Raw genomic sequence first — 21,726 nt, 5'->3', positions numbered from 1 at the left:
TAATTTATTTTGTTACACAAAAGAAAAAACATAAATAAAAACTAATTGTAAACCTTGGTATGAATAGCATGAATTATGTTTTGTTATGAGCATATCTTTACCCTTATATTATAACTTTTTCATATTATTTGCTTGCATATTTGTTTGGCCTCGTTGGAAAGCCATAGCAGTATGTGTGCTGCATGCATTGTGCATACAAAACATGATATTATTTTATTGGGTAAATTGCATTTAACCCCCCTGTGGTTTCACCGTTTGGCACTTGACCCCCCTCTGATATCGATTTAGGCATTTAATCCCCATGTGGTTGTCAGTTTGTAGCGGCCGTCAAATAATCCGTTAAAGTTAACCGTGAGTGTATCTCACTCGCCCAAAATTGAAGTGGTTGAATGTTTCTCAGGCTGAATTTTTGATAATGACCATCTTGCCCTTTTGCCTTCAATAAAAACCCTAGATCAATCTCTCATTTTTATTTTAATTAAAAAAACAAAAATATAAATTTCTAATTATTTTTTTTAATTCTGTATTACATAATTTAAAATATTAATTATTTTTTAAATTACATATTTTATATTAATGGACTTGAATTTACTCAAAAAAATATATATAATAAATTACAAAATCTTAAAGAAAAATAAAATGAGGCGTGAATAATAAAACACCCAGGAGAACAGGGAGAAATAGAAATAAGAACGAGTTCTTCAATCATCGGTCAATTCATTCAATTTCTCCAAATTGTTGCCGTTCTGAACATCCGTTTTTTATTTTCCTTACTTCGATTTCAAAGCTACGATCTTTGGAGCCAAAGCAGATTTCCAGTTCTATATTCAGTCCGCCGCCGGCGCCGCCGTCGTCATCGTCTTCGCCACCGTTGTCGTCGTGGGTCATGACCATAATATCAATCCGCCGCCGCGCCGACCACCACCATAATAATGGATTTTGAGACGCATTTGTTGTTCCGATGATTTCCTTTGTCGTCTCGGACGGATTTTTTTAAGGGATTGGAATAGTTGGGGCGAATTTGAAGGTGAAGGAAAAGAAGAAGAAAATTAGGAATTTAAGAAGTTATGGAAATTGTAGTTTAGTCCTCTGAATTTGGACTATTTATAATTAAATTATATTTAATTTACATTTATCATTAAAAATGAATTATGTAAGGGCCTTTTAGATATTTAACATTTTCTGTTAGTTTATTAGACGGCCGCTACAATCTGACAACCACATGGGGGTTAAGTGCCAAAATCGATATCAGAGGGGGGTGAAGTGCCAAATGGTGAAACCACAGGGGGGTTAAATGCTATTTACCCTATTTTATTTTCATAATTATGTGATCATTTATTCCCATACAATGTGTGAAATCATATATCTTCATTTTCACAACGTGGTCATTTGAACTTTTGCATATTCATTTTTAAGAGATACATGTTTAAGACATAAGTTAATATGTGGGAAAAATACAATTTCGGTACCTCACTTTTGTACTGATTTTACATTTGGTTATCTATATTTACAAAAATCACGTTTGGTCCATCATGTTTTAAAAGTTCAATACTTTTAGTTATTGTCGTTAGCACTAACGGTATCAAGCGTGTGTTTTTTACTGATTAACAGACAGACTAACAGTGAAGGGCGGAGCCAGGATTAGAAAGTAGGTGAGCTAACTAAAATTTCGGGGTTCGGGGCAGCGCCCCAAAAAAAATTTTAGGTTCACAAAACATTAAAAAAATAGGCTTATACAGCGAATTTTTTATTAAAATAATATATATATATATATATATAATTTTATCATATTTCAAGTATGACAAAAAAATCTAAATTATTCTAATAATATATTGCACCACTTAATGGGATTCATGGCACGTCTCGTATTATTTTTTAGAGACATTGATATAAAAAATCAAAGATCGATAAGTAAATATTCATAAATTTAATTTAAAATAGTACAAGTTTTAACCATTTTATTTTATATTTTTATATTAAATATAATATATATCTATAATTTATATAAAATTGTGGAGAATAAACAAAAAAATTAAGGGTTAAGATACATATTTACAAAACCTTTGGGGGGCCAAAAGTAATATTCAAAAAATATTATGCCAAAACAGCAAAAAAAAAAAAAAAATCTTTTTCTTGGGGGGTCAATTGTCCCCCCGCCCCTATGTAGTACCGCCCCTGCTAACAGTATATTAACGAAAATGACCAAAAATGTTAAATTATTGAAACATGGGGGGATCAAATGTGTTTTTTTATGAACATGTGAGACTAAATGTGAAATCGGCACAAACTTGAGAGATACAAACTGTAATTTTTTCGCTAATAAGTTCAAAAATTAATTAATGTGTTTTTGCAAACTTATTACCCGAAGAAAGAGTTCCTATATTACAACATTTATGGTGTAATAATGTTCTCCGGTTATAAAATTAAAAGATACTACACTAGTAAACGTGCCTTCCTTTTTTTTTTTCCTTTTTATTTTTTTTATTTTTTTAGAGAGAAACATCCTTCCAACTATGATCTGCAAAATTCATACATGTTTGTGTGTTGTTATTCGTTCCGAAATACTTCCATCTAAATTTTGGTTCGAATTATAACAATTGAAATATAATACATAAGTAATTTAAAAAAAAAAAATTTGCGATAATAAGTATATTATAGATATATTTAAGAGTCAATTACAAATGAGCACATCATCCATACTTATCCATAAATGAGTCTACATATCACTGCAACCACAATAATATTATTGTGTTTACAGTAATATTATAATTGTAGACAGTAATATTATTACGTTAATCGGTCAACAAATCAAACAAAACAAAAAAAATAATAATAATATTGATGTAATTGACATTAATATTATTGTGTTTACAGTAATTTTACCGTAAAAAACAGTAATATAATTACGTTGACTTTCCAAAATCAGAATTGGCAGAATTTCGAAAGTTTCAGAAATCGCATTATTTTATAGTTTATTGTTCCAAATTCACATATAACATGATTTTTTAGAAACTTTTTCTATTTTTCGGTTGTTTAATATAAAATGTAAATTTAGGTAAAAAAAAATCGAAAAAATTGAAATTTGGAATATTGGAAATCGGAATTCAAAAGGTGGTTCCACATGTTGATATTTTCTGACCGGACGGAACCGGCGGCATTCATAAATTTCATTCCAATTTCCGTCCCTAGTAAATTCAAATTCCGATTGAAAAAATGATAAAAATTAAAATTTAGAACGAAAAAATTATTCGAAAATTAAAAAAAAAAATCAAATCAAAATTGAGAAATTGGAAAATTACATGCCAATTTCAAACCCCCCTACATGAAAGTACACCTCTAGAAAGCGTAAATCGAGCGAGAGACGGAAACCCTGGGAAAGGTACAACCCAAGAAAAAAAAGGGATTAGGGGTTAATCCAAAGTATAAAAGCGGCGGTTTCATTCATTTGTACCTCTCTCCGCTTCTCACCCCTTTCTCCCCACACACATATTTCGAATCCGCTTTCACACAGCAAAAAAAACCAGCCCCCCCAAAAAAGCACACAGCGAATTAATTTTTTTTTGCCAAAAACCCCCCCAAATCCTGTACCAAACCACATCGAATTCACAAACCCTTGCATATACATACATGTATAAATATACGCATCAGCTGTAGAGAGAGAGAATTTACATACACACACAGATATACACATATACATATACATCGGAGAGCGACTGAGATATGGAGTACCAAGGACAGCACGAACAAGACGACGATGTTTACGGCGGTGAGCTGCCTCAGTCTGAGGAGTCCTACATGGAATCTGATTTTGACTTATCTGCCGAAGCCGCCGCTACCGCCGCCGCCGCCGCCGGAGGCGACGATTCCAAAGCTAAGGTGTGTAATTGTTTGTGTGTGTGGCCGTTGAGATTTATTTGATATGTGTGCATATATACGCCATTTGTATTGATTTACACGCGCCGATGCAATAAAAATTGAGATATAACCTATAGGAGTATGTGTCTGATTTTTCTAGGGTTTTAATTTTGTAGGAGCTGGAGGGTATGAAGAAGAGGCTGCAGGAGATTGAGGAAGAGGCAGGGGAGCTTCGACAAATGCAGGCGAAAGTCGAGAAACAGCTAGGCAATGCTGAAGGTTGTCTTCGATTACTCTGAGCACATGCATTTGTATTGATGGTTATCTTGGTTTATTTGTTTAAAGATTTGATTTTATGCATGGTTTCAATTTTTGATCTGTATTTGTTTTAGATGAGTTCTTGATTGGCAGAAATGGTGTGTTGAATGTGTTCATTTAATTATAAAAAAGGGGTAAAACTTTCAACTTGGTCACCGATATAGAAACTGTGAATTGGATTGAGCCTAGAAGGAACTTAATTGCATGAACTGTGTCGATAAATGTGATTTTTTGACAAATGGAGATGTTGTGATATTTAATATGTTTAAGATTTGTCGGATCCGTTGAATCCCGCTTTTTAAGTGTTGTATAAATTGAAAGTGGTTTTTTGTTTTTATCGTAAGTGTGAGATACTTTATTAATGCGAAAACCGGAATTCATTGAGCGTCAAACAAATGTCTCGTGTTTCTGTAGTTGCCACAACACGTGGAGACTTGTTTAGCTTTGCTGTCGGAATCCTGATATGTCGTAGTAGACGACATTTGTCAGGATCACTTTTGTCGAATCTTTGACATTATTGCTTCTATTATGGAATATGGAGTAAATATAACCTAAACACGGAGTAATAAGATTTTCGATTAAGTACATTATTGTTATGCCGAAGATAAAATAGATACATGTTTTGTGTGTATATATAACTACATACTTATTTTTGTATATTTTCAATAAAGAGTCATAAACCGTATATCTCAATTATTGACATATATCTCAATTATTGACATCTATCGTGTCCATCAGATTTTTCTTTATTCAGACATTCACAGTACAGTTATTAGATATAAAACCTGAGTCTGAATGTGAACTCGAGGCATTTCAATTGCACAAAACACAAATACTTGAAGAAATAGCTCGATTTTCATGCAAAGTGTTGGTTTAGATTTTATTTTTTGGGAAGCAATAAAAAACTGTAGTATTGAATTGCAAAGTGATAAATGCATGTACCTGTTTTGGAGGCTATATATTATTGCTTTCGAATGCTTTTTGTTCGTCGTAAAATCCTGAATTACGATGTGACAAATGCATGTACATTTTTTGGAGGCTATATATTAATGCTTTTTTTTTTATTTGTGGGAATATCTTGGAGCTCATTCATTATTCTTAGTAGTTCATTCAGTCTCACTCTTTTATACTCTGACACCGGTTCTTAATCATTAACTAGTATGTCATTAAACTATTGATTAACAAAATCTTTCTTCTTCTTTTGGCTTGTCAGAAGATGCAACTGGTGCCTCTGTTACCCAGGCTGAGAAGGAGGAGGTGGATTCTCGTTCCATTTATGTTGGCAACGTGAGTTTTTTGTCCTTTTTCTTCATTCCGAACGGATTCTTTTTCGTTACATTTATGCTTTGATAGTTGATATAAAGTAAAAGAAGATATAATAAGTGGTTGAAACATAAAATGACATGATTTCTTGTCAGAATAAGAAATTGTGTGTCCGGTATACATTTATCATTAAGCCATAAGCTGATGTTTCTCTCTCCAATTACAGGTCGACTATGCATGCACACCTGAGGAGGTGCAGCAGCATTTTCAGTCTTGTGGGACTGTGAACAGGGTTACTATTCTGACCGATAAGTTTGGTCAGCCCAAAGGTTTTGCTTATGTAGAGTTTGTGGAAGTTGAGGCTGTTCAAAATGCTCTGCTGCTAAATGAAACTGAGTTGCATGGCCGTCAACTTAAGGTTCCTAATCTTTGTCTTTGTCTGAAAATAATAAGTTAATGGATATTTACTTTGTCCTAACAAGGGTTATATATTTGTCGTTGATCAGGTTTCTGCTAAGCGAACTAATGTACCTGGAATGAAGCAATTTCGCGGGAGACGTCCATCAAGGAGGCCTTTCATGCCTGGACCACCGATGTATGTTCCTTATGGTTATGGGTAAGCATATTACAACTTCTTTTTCTTTTTCCGTTCATTTGGGATAATGTCATTTAATCGAAATTATCCTTCAAATGTTTAATAATCTGTTGTGGTGGTTGTCTCCTATAAATTGAGGATTGTTTCACATGTCCTGCTGGAATAGTAGTTTGAAATTTCCTCCATCTTTAAAAACCATCTTTAACCAATATCACATTTTCCTCGTCTCCTTCCGCCATTTATTTGTTTGTGTGTGTATTTTGTGTCGAACAGAAATAAATTTTGTTATTTACTTGCTGTTTGAATTTGAGTGGACATGAAACTAATTGTAACTCCATACGTGTTGTCAGTCTGATACATAATTCGACTTCAATCTTTGTACCCAATTGGTGTGTTTCGATTTGTAAGCTGATGTAATAACTGAATTATGACGTCATGTTTTTTTCCATGTGCAGGAGTTTTCCGAGGTTTAGGCGTCCTATGCGCTATATGCCGTACTGATCGAAGCTTCCCTAGTTGTTGGCATGCAGTTAGATGGTGGGGAAAAGGTCGCGATTTAGCTTTACATATATAAATCTTTTCGGTCTTTCCCATAGAACTACATCTGTTACTTTAAAAAACCAAAAAAAAAAGACACCATATACTGTGAATGCATGCATGCCAATAGGCAGAAAAAATTTAGTGTTTGATAATTGGAACTTCTTGTATTAGCTAAAACAATGTTGTGCTATTAGCTTGCATGAAACTGCAACTTCATATAGAAAATAGCCAGAGGATTTTATTATAGTCATTATCTCATGTTCCATTTTCTTACAATTAATTGCTGCAGCATCATTACATCATTTTGTTGCACATCATGCATGGCGTAGTATGATTTAGTTTTAATTGGCAAAATGTTGCACCATTTTTCTGTAGAGTTTTTTTTTTTTTATGTGGTTGCTTAGGCAATGTTTGGAATTGTTTTGGGAGTTATTTTTTATTTTATCTTAGGCAAATGTGTTTTGAGAGAATAAAATAAAAATTTTAGATGAGACAAAATATATCGTAGCAGCAGTTAAATCATCTTTAAATGTGTCAGAAAATTGTATTTTAGAAGAAGAATTTGAAAAATAAGGTGATGTTTGTTTGTTTTTTAGTGTAGACATTTTCTACTGTAGCACCATTTTTGTCGAATTTCGGTCTAGGTTCGGCCTTCAATCAGCTTACAACTTATGGCCTCATTGAGTAAGGTGGTGCTTGCAACGTTTTTCCAAAGTAATTCTGAATTTTTTAATGGTTAAAAAAAAATGATTTTGAACCCAAAAAATCACTTTGAAAAAACGTTTGCAAACACCACCTAAATAAAATACTTAGTTTTTAAATTTTTATTATGCAATGGTTTAGATATTAATTTTCAAATTATTATTATGCAAATAGTATGCAATGGTTAATTTCACTTGTATGTAGTCGTTAATTTCTTAATTTTTAGGGGCAGTTGTCACTTGTCAATACACATGCAAGCCTAATTTTCTTTCGCATAGGGACATTTCTATTTTACCTATTTGCTTAAAGCCCTCTAAAATTTCATGGGACAAATTTATTCATGATCGAGTTTGGGATAGGGATAGGGATAGGGATATCGTCATTTATTGTTCATGCTTAAAGTCCTCTAGTATTTCATAGGACAAATTTACAGTAGATCGAGTTTGGGATGAGGAGAAAGCCGAAGTTACATTATAGCGTTGCAGTTTTCGTTCTAAACTATAAACAAACATTAGTTTAGTTATCAAATTCTTTCCCAAAACATGTTTTCTCAAAATGAAATGAATATATTCCCAAAATCTCTTGGAAACATTGTTTTGTAATTCGGGTCTTATATGATAGATGTGCGATAAAAATATATTTTTTAATTATAAGAGTTATAATTAAATGCACCATATCGTACTCACTTTTGGAAATGCAAATTTTGCGGCTCATCTTTGTATTTGAGCTTCGATTCATCGAATGTAAATTGGAAAGGAATTGTCTTTCTAACAAATTTCTTATTTTTACTCTTTACGGGGGAGGTTATCTATCTCCTTTTGACGCTTGTAGCTTTGCTTTATGTTAATTTAAGTTTATTTATATATAAAAAAAAGTCTAACAATTTATAAATTTCGATTGTATACATCGACAAACAAAATGATAATAAAAAGATAAGCCCGCTCCTCTTCTTTCCTAGCCTCCACGTTCCCATCTTGCTCCATGAGATATCTCCAAGTCGCTACTAAATAAAAAAAAAAAAAAAAAAATATATATATATATATATATATATATATATATATATATTTTACACAAGAAAGAGAGGAAATAAATATAAATCTTGTTTTAAAAAGACAAGTACTCACCCGACATATGTCCCCACCAGCCAACTCCAACATGTACGAAGGGCCCTTACCAGACATCCGAGCACGGTCGTACTCCCGAACAAATCCCTCGATACTCAACATCGGCAAGTCATGGTCCGACACATCCCAATACGATTCTTTCCCTTCACGATTCACGCCAAAAGTAAACAACTGTTTCCCTGCCCCACCATGGAAAGCATAAGTCTCCTCTGGGTCTACCCGTGGACGCTTTGGCACAGCCACTTACTCAGTATCTACCCTCTTTCCCTTGCCACGATCTCTCGTAGGTGTACGCCCCTCCACTTCACCAGCACAGCTACCAGGGCCGGTCCTAGGTGATTGGAGGCCCTGGGCAAGACATAAAATCAAGGCCCTAAATTCCGATTTTTTTTTAATATATATATATATATATATATATATATATATATATATATATATATATATATATATATATATATATATATATATATATATATATATATATATATATATATATATATATATATATATATATATATGTGTGTGTGTGTGTGTGTGTGTGTGTAAGATATGAATGTATTAAATAAAAATGGCTATTAGAAAAAAGTTTTTTAATTTAACAATAATTTAATTTTGAGAAATAAGAACATCAATAACATGGAAAAAAATAACTATGTTTAAATTGTAGAAACTAACAATAGAGAAATATATAGGAGTGCAAGAAAAATAAAATTAGAGTAAAACAATGTAAATGAGAGAGAAAGGGTAAGAGGACAAAAGAGATTGGGTGAAAAAAAATAGAGAGAGATAAATGACAAAATGAATTGGGTCAAAAAAATTAATGTGGAAAGTGGGGGTTAAAAAGTTAAGAGATGAAAAGAATAGGGGTTGGAAGAAGAGAAAAGAAAAATAATTATGAAATAATAACAAATAAATATAATATTTTTTGGGCCCCACTGAAAAGTGGGCCCTGGGCTTGGGCCCTGCTCGCCCTGGGCCAGGGCCGCCCCTGACAGCTACGGTCGTCTTCAATAACTCGAGGAGTCTCTACATGGACCGTCTCTCGAGGCAAACCACCCAAAGAAACTCCCAACGTAGAGGGAACCTTCTTCGATGCCTTCTTCGACGTCCCATTCGCCTTAGTTCGAAGTGACGCAAAGGTGATACACCCATCTAGAAAAGAAAATAACCACATAAGAGACATGAGATAAATACAACCAAAGAACATCAAAAAAAACAACCCCAAGTCAGTGCAACAAAAGGATATACGGTGCTGACCAGTCGGGATCAAACACCTCGGGTCAAATTCCACCTCACATAACCTAGACTCTTCAATCCTCTTCGCCATATTCGCGGTAATCTTGAAACTCTCGCACGGAGGTTTCCAAACTAGAGGGACGTCGAAAGAGGGAGCCCTCACATAAAAGAAACGCGACTTCCATTCCCCCAAGGATAACTTCACACTCTTCAAAAATTGGTAGGGAACGCGAGGATGAACACAAAAGAAAGGCAGCTTATTGGGCCGATGTAACGTAAATAACGTCTTGAACAAACTCACACTAACAGGCAAACCTACTCGAGACACTCTATGGTGAAACGCCTCGAACATAAGAACCGCAGTCGGGGTTAACTGACTATACCCTATCTTAAATTCCTCACAAATCTTCAACAAGGTCGGATGCGGAGTAATTTGAGATGTACACGTCACGTACGCCAAGAAAACCGTATGGAACCCAACGGGTGGCGAATATAAACGGTCGCCCTTCTGAGGCAACAACAACTCGATATTTCTTGGCGCTCCAACTCGTCGACGAATAGACTGCAAATGCTCTTCCGTCAATACACTATCAAAATCAATTAAGTGCAAATTAATTGGTTTAATTTTCTTTTGCCTCATCGTATCAATCTCAACATCACCCGGCGGAATATCATCGCCCTCTTCTACTTCAACAATCGGATCAATTCCACTACTCGGCCCCTCGGGATCACTCGACCAATGCGATTGATTCGATTCATCACTATCGCTCCCAAAATCCACGACTTGACGCCTATAACGACGTCTATTAGAAACAAACCCCTCCACTTCATCCCAATAGGGGCTGATTCACGCGCGCGCGCGTCATCAGCCATCACAGGGACACGTGCCCCCTCCCCACTGGCCCACTCGCGCGCGTTGCCCTCGAACTGCGAAACGGACGCGCGCGCGCGCGCGTCGCTCGGGAAGCGCGCCCAGCTTCGGCGTCTGCGCGGCCACGCGCGCGTCTCTCTTTTGCCACGTCCCACGCGCGCGCGCGTGGCTCGGAACCCGTACCGGATGCGCGCACGTGGCTTCCTCCCATTGGGCCACGTGAGCTGGAAGCACTCTATCTCCTCTCCTCGGCAGCCGTGCGAGCCTCCACCTCCACGGCTCGGCTCGGCTTCAATCCACCCTCGAAGCGCGCGCCCTCACACGGTTTAGGCCGGCTAGTGGCGCGGCTCGAGCCGACGCCTGCATCCGAGCCACTTACTATACCCATCTCCCCAAAAATCCCTAAACCATCTATCGCAGATCCGATTTCCACACCCGATACTACAGGCTTCTCGCGTTCCATACCCACCGTACCAAAAGCTTTCTCGCCCCCTTCAACCGGATCTCGAAGTTTAATTCGCAAAGATGTCGACTTACCCGGGTTCGACATAATAAATATTTTCCCCCGAAGAAATAATCAAGAAACAAAAACTTTTCTACTCTACCGCAATAGAATAAAAAAAAAAAAAAAAAGAGCACAGAAGAAGATCAAAAAGTTACAGATACTCACCCATATTTATTCTTCACAAGGATTGGAATTTATTCTCCTCACCGCAAAAGGTTTCTGTTTATTTGGCCCTGGTATATTATTTAACACCATTAAATAGATATCTTGTTGCCAAATAAATACAAAACATAAAAAAAGAAGACGAAGCTCAAAAGCCAATTAATTACAATTCCGACCCGGTAATTCACGTCATTTTAAACTCTCGACACGATCCGGAACCCTCTCGACAAGTCTCCCATCTCGACTCGAGAGTTGGGGGGCTTAATGATATACCTAATTGGGCCGACCCAATGGGCCCCCTAATTCGCCTAATAATTAGGCCCACTATACGAAAGCTCAAGCACCTTCAAAATAAGGCTTGGGCCCAACAAAGTAAGCTCAACCCACTCAACGACATATAAATAGATGTTTTACTCATTTGTTAAGGTATGTTTTTTTATTCACCAATAATCTAGAGTTTTATTCTCTCTACTATTTCTACGATCCGTACATCTGACTTGAGCGTCGGAGGGGTTTCCGCCGGATCAACCCCCGGCTTAGTTCACGTGTGCTCATTTCGCAGGGACCTCAGGATCATCAAGTTGTCAAGCTACTGATCCGCTTTGCTCTCCCAACTCGTTTTCTACACAACCCTAGGTGATCTAAGTAATTAGCATCATCAAATATAAAAATATTTATTGATTTTGTGCAATTCTTCTCTGTATAGCTACTAAAAGAATTTGAGGCACTACCCCGGAAAACTCTGTATAATCTTTAGCCCGCCCTTACTGTAAATTCTGACTCCGCCTCTATATACGCCTATCGATTAAAAAAAACAGTTAATTGGGATGTATACTTCACAATTTACCACATTTTAAAGATGCAAAATGCTGCTATTATTTTCTCGTAATTGTTAAGTATCGAAATGTTATATCTTATTACTAAAAATTAGTCACGATACCAACTCTCATTAGTACCTAGCCTTTACCAATAGGATAACGGTCTATGTTCGAGTCCCCCCCCCCCCCATCCCCTACTTCCCTTTGTAATGGAATTGAATTTACTAAAAAATAAAAAAAAAAAAAAAAAAAAAAAAAAAAAAAAAAAAAAATTAGCCACAATGGTATTGGAATATATCCTACGAAGAAGTTTGGTGATGGATTAAAGGTTTAAATCTCTTTTATTTCGTTGCTATTATAAGACCACGTAACTTGACTTTGATTCATCAACTTATGAACTAATTATAAATCCTAATTCGTCATTATTGTTCATGCTTAAAATCCTCTAATATTTCATAGGACAAATTTACCATAGATAGAGTTTGGGATGTGGAGAAAGCCGAAGTTACTAATACGCTGCAGTTTTCATTTTGCTCCTCCTAACACTACAAGAAATATTGGTTTTAGTAACGATTTTGTATGGTCGCTAAAAGTTAGAAAATGGTAGCTAAAACTTCTAGCGACCAAATTAAGCTTGGTCACCGGTGGTCACAACAGGGTAGTTACTAAAAGTACTCAGTGACAAGAAAATTAATTGGACGCTAAAAGATAAGATTTAGCGGCGAACTAATAATGGTCACTAAAAATATAATTATTAAGGACCAGTTTTTGACTCGCTAATGTAAATTTTATGGTGGCAATAATATTAACATGGTTGCTATAGCAACATATATAGTGGCCATATAATTTTGGTCGCTAAATGATATATACGTATAGTGACCATATTTTATTGTTGCTATAGGATATATATATTTGGCCACCACATTTTTTGGTTGCTACATAATATACATATAGTGACAGTATATGTTGGTTGATAAATAATATATGTGTTAGTTGCTAAAATATATACATATAGTGACCATATTATTGGTTGCAATAGTTTTTACATGGTTTCGACAATTATTAAATTTACTGACCAATTCAGATCAATAATTAATTGATTGCATAAAACATTAATTTTTATTTGCAACAGTGGCTGTAAAAAAATTTAAAATAAAACTAAAGATTGCAAATTTACATATTATCAATCAAATGTGAATATTATAATTTCAATCTATCATACAAAAATACAATAATAAATGAATCATTCCAAATAATAAGAAAGATTACTATAATTATTTCATAATAAATTCCACTTCATAAATTGTTAAGCGACAACAAATATGACTTCCACGATAACGTTCTTTCACTTCATCAAAAAGTCCAACCTGAGAAAGGGAAAAAAATTCAATTAGAAAATAAGAAATCATATGATAGAATCAATTTCAATCATTTGTCACTTAGAAGCACTCATAATTCAATAATGTATCTAGGCTCTTGCATAAGTAGCTACTTACCTCGTCCAGTCATTGAACGATTTACATTCATTGAACCCCTGTAGAAACAAATCAAATGAATTAATGAATCATAATAGAAGTGGTTCCAACTAGTATACATGTGAAACGACTTAAAATTGATAGAGAATCAGATTGAAACTAGTTGAATTATTCAAGGTCGATAAATGAACTCAATTGAGTAGTCAAGGAATCGAGAAAATAAATTATTGGAATAATTCCCGAATCAAGATGAGAACTTATTAAGTTCCAGGAAAAAGGATTTCGAATCGATCGAAGATTGCAATAGCTCAAGAATCAACAATTCTTGGAAATCAAATTAGTTCACAAGATAGGCGACAATAAATATATATTGAATTTAAACGACGAGTAATAACAATAATAAACCGAACGATACGATTGCTCGGCATATATCCTGTTTCCCAGAAATAATAGGCAAGGGATAGGGATCCTCACCTGAAGTCCAGTGCAAGGTGCTATAAATAAATATCCTTACGCTCAAGCCATGCTCAAGCCTTGAGTGAGAGGTTTAGTACGGTCGATACCTATAAAAATATTCATCACTAAACAAGATTCTAATATAACCGTATTATTCCACTATATCACTTAGTCAATTTCTTGAAACATTTATTAAGAATTTTTTGTCGGGCTAATTCTAACAATCACTACGATCACCATACTTATCCGAATAGCCTAAACTATATATCAGTTATCTACAAGTTCACTTTAGAAACCAACCCCAAATTATCGACCTAACACAGCAGTAACAGCCCCGGAAGATAATTGCATGAAACTGCTAGGTTTTGTTTAAACAAATGCATTTGCTGGCACTGTTTATTTCAAAAATCATAACAATTTGTAGAGTTATCCAAATTGTCCAAATAATGCACCAAATTGAACCTTACAATGTAAACTACAAGTTCTCAGAAGACACACAGCCCAAATTATTAGCTCAACATAGCAAAATCGGCCTCGTAAGAAGAATATTCAAAGCTGCCCTGTTTTTACAGATTTACAGTCACTTAATTCGGACCTCTAATCAGCTTCCAAACATACTCTAACTCGATACAATTTTACACTTACCAATAGTTTTCGAGGTCCTCTACGAGTTTCGTCAAGGAATGATTCCCAAATTCGCACTCCAAACCCTCCAAATTCTGCTCCGAAAACAGGTGCGGCAGCAGGTTTTCTTTCCCTAAAGTTCCGGTGAGACCACCGCCGATGAATACCACCGAGAACAAGCACCTATGGAAGGCTGACTTCTCAAGGTTTCTAACCGTGGGTCCTGGTCGTCGAGATTCACCCTCTAAGGCCTCCGTTCAATTAATTCTTTGAAGAGCCAAAGGCTGGAATTCGATTTCTGGACAGCTAGTCGTCTTCTTCGCCCGATTCCGGCGACCATCTTATGTAACCACCGTTGGAGGCCACCACCACTGGAAAGCTGACTTCCCAAGATTTCCAACGACCCTAATTTTGTCGATAATTGAATTGGGGATTTGCAATTCTAACCTCAAATTTGTTTCATATACCTCACTTCTTCAAACCCCTTCTTGAAATCGAATTTTCTCCAATTAATTTCTGGAATTTCAGCCAAGAACCGAGAGGGGGAAGGAGAGAGTAGGCGAGAGAGAAAGAGAGCGGAGAGAGAGAGAGAGCGATGAAGAAACGAAAGAAAGATATGGCTGTATTTTTTTCATTATTTGCATTTTCGCCCCCCATCTTTCTTTTATTTTCTTTTCGTTTCTCGATTTGTTTAAAACTAAACTAGTGACCAAATCGATTTGATTTCCGTAAGTAGTTTCATAGTAACCAAATTCAAGTGGTTGCTAGCAACCCAGTTAAATGGTTGTTAATAATTAAATTAAAGACTTGTACCAACCGTAAAAAAAATTAATGTTAAATTGGTCACTATTGACATTAAGTTATAGTGACCATAAAAATTGTCGCTACAAACTTTAACTTTAGTTGCTACAAGATGTCTAACTATTAGTGACCACTTATAGCTACCAAACGTTCGCTAGTCGCAACACGATTTAACCCTTCCCACTTTTGCTACAAAATTACTTTTGGTCACTAAATGTGAACATTCAGTGACCATTTAGTTATGGTCGCTGAGAATATGGTCACTGAAACTAATTTTTCTTGTAGTGTAAACTATAAGCAAACCTTACTGTAGTTATTCACACACGGTTAGTTTAGTGCAATTTACGTTTCTTGTAATGTTTACAAATTATTATACGTAAGTGTATGTTTAAATCTCTTTTATTTCGTTGCTATTATAAAACCACATAACTTGACTTTGGTTCATCAACTTATGAACTAATTATAAATTCCTATTCATCACGAGTTAATAGATCATAACATGGAATATATCTTATTAATAAAAGGAAGGTTATTCTGGTGAAACCCTAGGGGTTTTTTTCCCGCTCATTTTATGGCTACATTTGTCATTTAATTATTTTTTACTTTTATTATTTATTATTTCAATTTTCATTTAAACTAATTACGTATCTTTTAATGATATATTATTGTGTGATGAATTCTTTTATACCATTTATTTATTTAATTTTTTTTTTATTTCAATTTTCATTTAAACTAATTTTAATGATATTTTAATTCTAAACTAATTACGTTTTTCAAGGAATTATCCTGATTTTCTGGCTACATTTGTCATTTAATTATTTTTTACTTTTATTATTTATTTCTTACTTTTATTATTTTATTATTTCAATTTTCATTTAAACTAATTACGTCTCTTTTAATGATATATTATTGTGTGATGAATTCTTTTATACCATTTATTTATTTTATTATTTTTTTATTTCAATGTTCATTTAAACTAATTTTAATGATATTTTAATTCTAAACTAATTACGTTTTTTTCAAGGAATTATCTAGACTTTTTTCTCCCACACCAAATCTACGTATCTTTTATTATTTTATTATTTTCATTTTATTAATCTTATTAATAAAAGGAATTTTATTAATAAAAGGAAGGTTGCATTGGTAAACCCTAGGGCAATTTTTTCCGCTTATTTGAATTTTACAATTATCAATTACTTTCGTAATTACTTTTATTATTTTATTTTATTTTATTTAGTAAATTAAGAATCAAGATCAAATTTTTAAATCAATCCCCTCCTTTTATCATTACGTATTCTACCTCATCCTCCTTTTTTTTTTTGGAAATGTCTTCAATCTCAAATTTTCCGTATTTAATTTGATCCGATAAGATCCATTCGTGATTTGGTATTTTTTGTAATCACATTATCCGATTTGTGTGATTTGTTGATTAATCGCAAAAGAAACGGGATATGATGAGTTTGTTCACATTATCCGATTTGTGTGATTTGTTGATTAATCGCAAAAGAAACGGGATATGATGAGTTTGTTAATGTTATATATCTGAAGTTCTATGTATCATTTAATGTGTTCAATTTTTTTTATTTTTTTTTTCTCCATTCCAAAAACCCTAGGGGCAGGGGATTGTTCTACAGCCGTAAATATCATCACCATTAGTCGGAGTAATTTGGATTCAGGAAATTTGTAATTCAATAATTTGAATTCGTGTAATTGCAGATTTTTTTTCTTTCCATATATATATATATATATATATATATATATATATAATTGTTATCTTACGCACGTCAATGTCTTTAGAGTTGTACATTTTCCATATATACATTTTCCTATATTTTATTTTATTTTATTTTTTTCGGCCATTTACTTCCTATGATTTTGAGGGAATTTATCATATAATTTTATAGGTTTGATTGAATGCAGGAATTATGGGAAATAAGGATAAATCTTCCAAGGTGTAATCAAGGAGACCGATGAACCTACTCACTTTTTGTCATATTGAAAGTAAGTTCAGAGATAAAATCTTCAATTTCTTCTACTTTTTTACGACGGACACTGTTACTTAAATTCGTTGTATTGGATTCGTTGATGAATTATGTGATAATTTTAAATGAAATCCTTTTAATTTATATTGTTATGCTTAATCAGTGAAAATTAGGTAGGCCGAGGAAGCTACTATTGGTTCTTCATATTGTTTTATCTGTTGCAATATTATGCTTCCAACTTTGATTATTGTCTGCAGTTCGTTTAGCAATTATTTGTTCAACGGGCGTGTTCAACGGGCGATTTCTGGCAACAATCCAAATTCTACATAATATTCTAATTTCCCCCCTTAAGCTTTGCCCTTAGTTTATAGATAGCTAGAACCACTTCAATGGTAGATAATAATTTATCAAACTTTAAAGGCAAAACCTGTAATTCTATAAAAAAATTTATTTATTTTCCATTTTATCCAACTGTCCGACTACTAAATGTCCGTTTATTGAAATATAAAATATGTCATTTTATTGTCGATTACCACTCCTTTGCACTTCTATTCAATGTTTATTTTTTGTTTTTATTCTATTATCATGTTCTTCATTCTTTCTTCTTCTTAGTAGAGCATTTTGAAAGACAAAAACCTGTACAATAACATTCCTACATACGTAAAGAAAAATATCGACCACAAGGTACGTATTGTTTTCTTAGTTTATTGTTTGTTAAACTCTCTCCAAATCTAATTTTATACCCTCTTGGAATTTATATTTTAATGTGAAATTGTCGGTATTTTTTCCATTAAGGATTTATTTGTTTCACTATTATTATTTGTTGGTGGATTAAACTATTTAAGTGCTTGCAAATCAAAATTTGGGGGATAGAGATTTTAGGGAATCAAAACTTTTCCAGTTAGTTATGTTTATTCGCATGAAATTTAACCAATATTTGTATCCTTTATGAACAATGTTCTTCTGAAAATTCTTTTATTTATGTATTGAGAGTTTCCTTCAAAGAAAAGATGTGTATCGTTTCATTTGTAATTTCTTAACAACTAAACGTAAAAATTAATTTAATTTCGTCATTTGCATCATTAATGTCTACCTATACTAAATATTTTTTTCATGCGTTTGTGTTTTTTTATAAAAGATTGATGAAGATTAAAGAATGCTAGCTAGCTGACAGCAGTTTGTAAGGTTCCCACAACTAGCAAGTGTTAGGGTTATACACTCAATGTATTACTCCAAAGTTGTGGCGTATAACCAAGCATCTCAGTCAAATGGTAATATGTTTTCAATATATTTATGTATCTTTTATTCTGGACATCTAATATGTTTACAAAAATTACATTTCAGTTTTATGAATAAGAATATTTTTAATTCATTTTTTTTTTGTATTCTTAAGTTTTCTGGCCTGGTTGACATAATAATAATATCACTGCACTAAGTCATATACAAAATATTTAAAGAAACTTTGAAAATCTCGAATCGTGTACATTTTTCATTAATTATATTAAATATTTTTTTTCCATATATTTTTATTTTTATGTGTTTCTTTTTAAATAATCTCTAAAAATACAAAAATTTCGTGCATCACAAATCTAAAGTTAGTTTTGTGTTTACAGTTAAGCATTTCATTTAAATGGTCATATGTTAAGTCTATAAAGCTAACTTAAGTCAACTCCCATACTCCAATCCAGTAGCATTTGAAACTGTACAACATTTTGTTATTAATTATTTTGAATGTTGACTAGGTTTATGAGATTCTACACCCGGTTAAATACACCATATAGTTTTAAACCGTACATCTACATAAATAACTATCCACTAAGCGCACATACATATGGACGTGTGTGTTATTATATGTAGATCTACGGTTGAAAACTACATGGTGTAATTCACTAGGTGTAGGTTCTACAAAAATTCAACCCCTAAAAATTATATTGGTAGTGATAGGGACTACAAGTGTACAACCAAGTGATTGTTATTGTGTTAATTTTATTAGATGCATTGAATTGTTCGTTGCTTGCTGGGAAAATAATCGACAATATAATTATGGAATATTTTTTTTGCTTATTATGATGTATCATGAAATTTTGACTAGAAAAGTTCTTTATTTCCATTTTTTTATGGTCTTTCTGCAATTAATAATATAAACTATTCTAATTTTGACACCTTAAATTTATGATATAAACGAAATATTATTTTGCATTAATTTTGTTCTAATCCCGTGCATCGCACGGGTGAAATTACTAGTATACATATATAATTAGAGGCTCTTTGATATAACCCCTCAATATTTCTTTTAATATGTAAAGATCAAAACCATTTTGTACTATTTGAGAAAAACCCACTCTTAATTTTAGTCAACCGTTTTCCCAATTAGGTCTTTCCACCATACACACTATCCGTCCATTCCCGTCCATGACCCACCAGCGTGTCTTTCCTTATATATATATATATATATATATATATATATATATATATATATATATATATATATATATATATATATATATATATATATATATATATATATATATATATATATATATATATTATTTATTATTATTTTATTATTTTATTACTATTTTATTTTTATTTTTTTATTTTTTTTTCGTTTTTTTAACTTTTTTTCTCTATCAGGTATATTAATCGACTATGAAGCATATTAAATCGACTATGATGAACTATACTCGATTAAGGAACCGACTACTACAAATAACAAATCACAACTACAAAAATGCAAACTCAACTATATTTTACAAAAAGAAACAATATACAAACATTATAATTGATTTATACAATTGAAATCAATAAACAAAAAATCCCAAAAAAAATAAAAAATTGGAGTCAAGAAATCATATTAATCGACTATGATGTGAAGCATAGTCCATTAAGAATTTGTTACTACAAAAAACAAATCATAATTGCGAAAAAATGCAAAATTATACAAACATTATAAATGATTTATACAATTGGAATCAATAAACAAAAAATTCAAAAAAAATAAAAAAATTGGAGTCGATGAACCTTAATCGACTACCAGAGCATAGTCGATTAGCTTAATCGACTATGAACATGTACATACTCGATTAAGGTTTCAGCATGCGCGAAATTCTCTACACGCGCCGTCATCCGCCCAATTCACCAAAAAACCCTAAATTTGCCTCCACATCGTCACCACACCACCGCCACAACACACCATCACCACCTTACTTTGATATTATGACGGTTTTTTTATTACAAAATAATAAATAAATCACAACTCGCACCACCAACCAAAGCAGAACCACCACCCATCAAAATCCGATTACGGCGATAAATCGACAATTTTACCTCTTTTCGCCGCCGATGTAGCAATCGTGGCATTCGAACTCAGAATCGCTATCAAAATCATCATCGTCTTTATGGCTTTTGTTAAGATCTGCAACGACGACGACCCCGACGGCCATGGCGACGGAGACGGCAACGACGACGATGGCTTCAACGTAATTGGCATCGTTGTTCTGGTGGTGATGTTGGTGGTTGGTTCTTCATCTTGCGATCAAGAGAGAATAATCTAAAGAATTGAGAAAGAAAAGTACAATAGAGAGAAAGAAAAAAAAAAGAGAAGAGACGGGAGAAGAAGAGATGGGAGAGAAGAGAAAATAAGATTAGGGTTTTGAAAGAGTATAGTAGACAATTAAGGGTAGTATTGGAATTATGAAAATATCACTTGCGTGGAATATTACCTAAGGGAATTTTCTCTAATTATTTTTGGGAGGGGTGTTTCCTTAACTCATTTTCCTAGATGGGGGGTTTTCTCTAATTTTCCCATATAATTAACAATGTATAGTTGGATTATCATATTTATGGTAAATTACGATCATCCCGAGATAAGGTCAAATTACGAAAACCCTTCTCATGTTTGGATAATTACAACCACCCCTCAATTATGAATCTTTTTACAAGTCCATCATTGCGATGCCAAATTTAGTGGAATGTGCTAGATTATATGAAATATTCTCAAGTTAGTACCCATTTATCACATTCAAGCTCCACATTTTGAAGCAAGATGATCATAAGATGTGTTTTTTAGTTTGTATATATCAGATTGTGGTCAGTCATAAACTGCATTTTTATACAAAACGAGTACAAATTAGAGCAGATTCCACGGAATCTAGAAGATTGTGTTTAATTTGATACCATAATGATGGACATGCAAGAATATTCATAGTTGAGAGGAAGGTTGTACCCAAACATGAGAATATTTTTCGTAATTTGACATTACCTCAGGGGTGGTTATTATTTACCCTTGTATTTATCTTGAGAGAAGAAGCTATTAAATTGGGCCGGGCTCAAGGGTTAATTGAAGTCGAAACTCGTGCATGACCCGATCGGTTTTTCTTCCTTTTCCGGGGCCCGCCCC

General features: G+C 33.5%; 1 protein-coding gene and 1 long non-coding RNA gene across 2 annotated transcripts; one reads left to right on the top strand and one right to left on the bottom strand.

Moving 5' to 3' along the window:
* Positions 1-3,422: 3,422 nt before the first annotated feature.
* On the top strand, positions 3,423-6,817 carry LOC105960359 (polyadenylate-binding protein 1). The gene is made up of 6 exons (XM_012984513.2): positions 3,423-3,876; positions 4,032-4,134; positions 5,387-5,460; positions 5,663-5,854; positions 5,943-6,052; positions 6,487-6,817. The coding sequence occupies exons 1-6, from the start codon at positions 3,721-3,723 to the stop codon at positions 6,530-6,532; spliced, it is 681 nt and encodes a 226-aa protein (XP_012839967.2). The 5' UTR covers positions 3,423-3,720; the 3' UTR covers positions 6,533-6,817.
* Positions 6,818-13,135: 6,318 nt separating this feature from the next.
* LOC148770010 (uncharacterized) lies at positions 13,136-14,941 on the bottom strand. Its single transcript, XR_016031780.1, has 4 exons — positions 14,566-14,941; positions 13,939-14,027; positions 13,486-13,523; positions 13,136-13,356 (listed from the first exon to the last, which is right to left on the bottom strand). It is a non-coding gene; the product is annotated as an uncharacterized LOC148770010 (long non-coding RNA).
* Positions 14,942-21,726: the final 6,785 nt, after the last annotated feature.

Source organism: Erythranthe guttata, chromosome 6 (assembly GCF_056151865.1).
Source record: "Erythranthe guttata isolate IM_541 chromosome 6, IM_541, whole genome shotgun sequence".
Taxonomy (NCBI): Eukaryota; Viridiplantae; Streptophyta; class Magnoliopsida; order Lamiales; family Phrymaceae; genus Erythranthe; species Erythranthe guttata.
This window is presented reverse-complemented; position numbering and strand designations above follow the sequence as displayed.

What these genes read in the sequence shown, in the direction of transcription:
- LOC105960359 (XM_012984513.2), top strand. Translation starts at nt 3,721, where the DNA reads ATGGAGTACCAAGGACAGCACGAACAAGACGACGATGTTTACGGCGGT. An exon ending in ACAGCTAGGCAATGCTGAAG is followed by an intron (nt 4,135 to 5,386) that starts GTTGTCTTCGAT and finishes TTGGCTTGTCAG; the next exon opens with AAGATGCAACTGGTGCCTCT. An exon ending in TGCATGGCCGTCAACTTAAG is followed by an intron (nt 5,855 to 5,942) that starts GTTCCTAATCTT and finishes GTCGTTGATCAG; the next exon opens with GTTTCTGCTAAGCGAACTAA.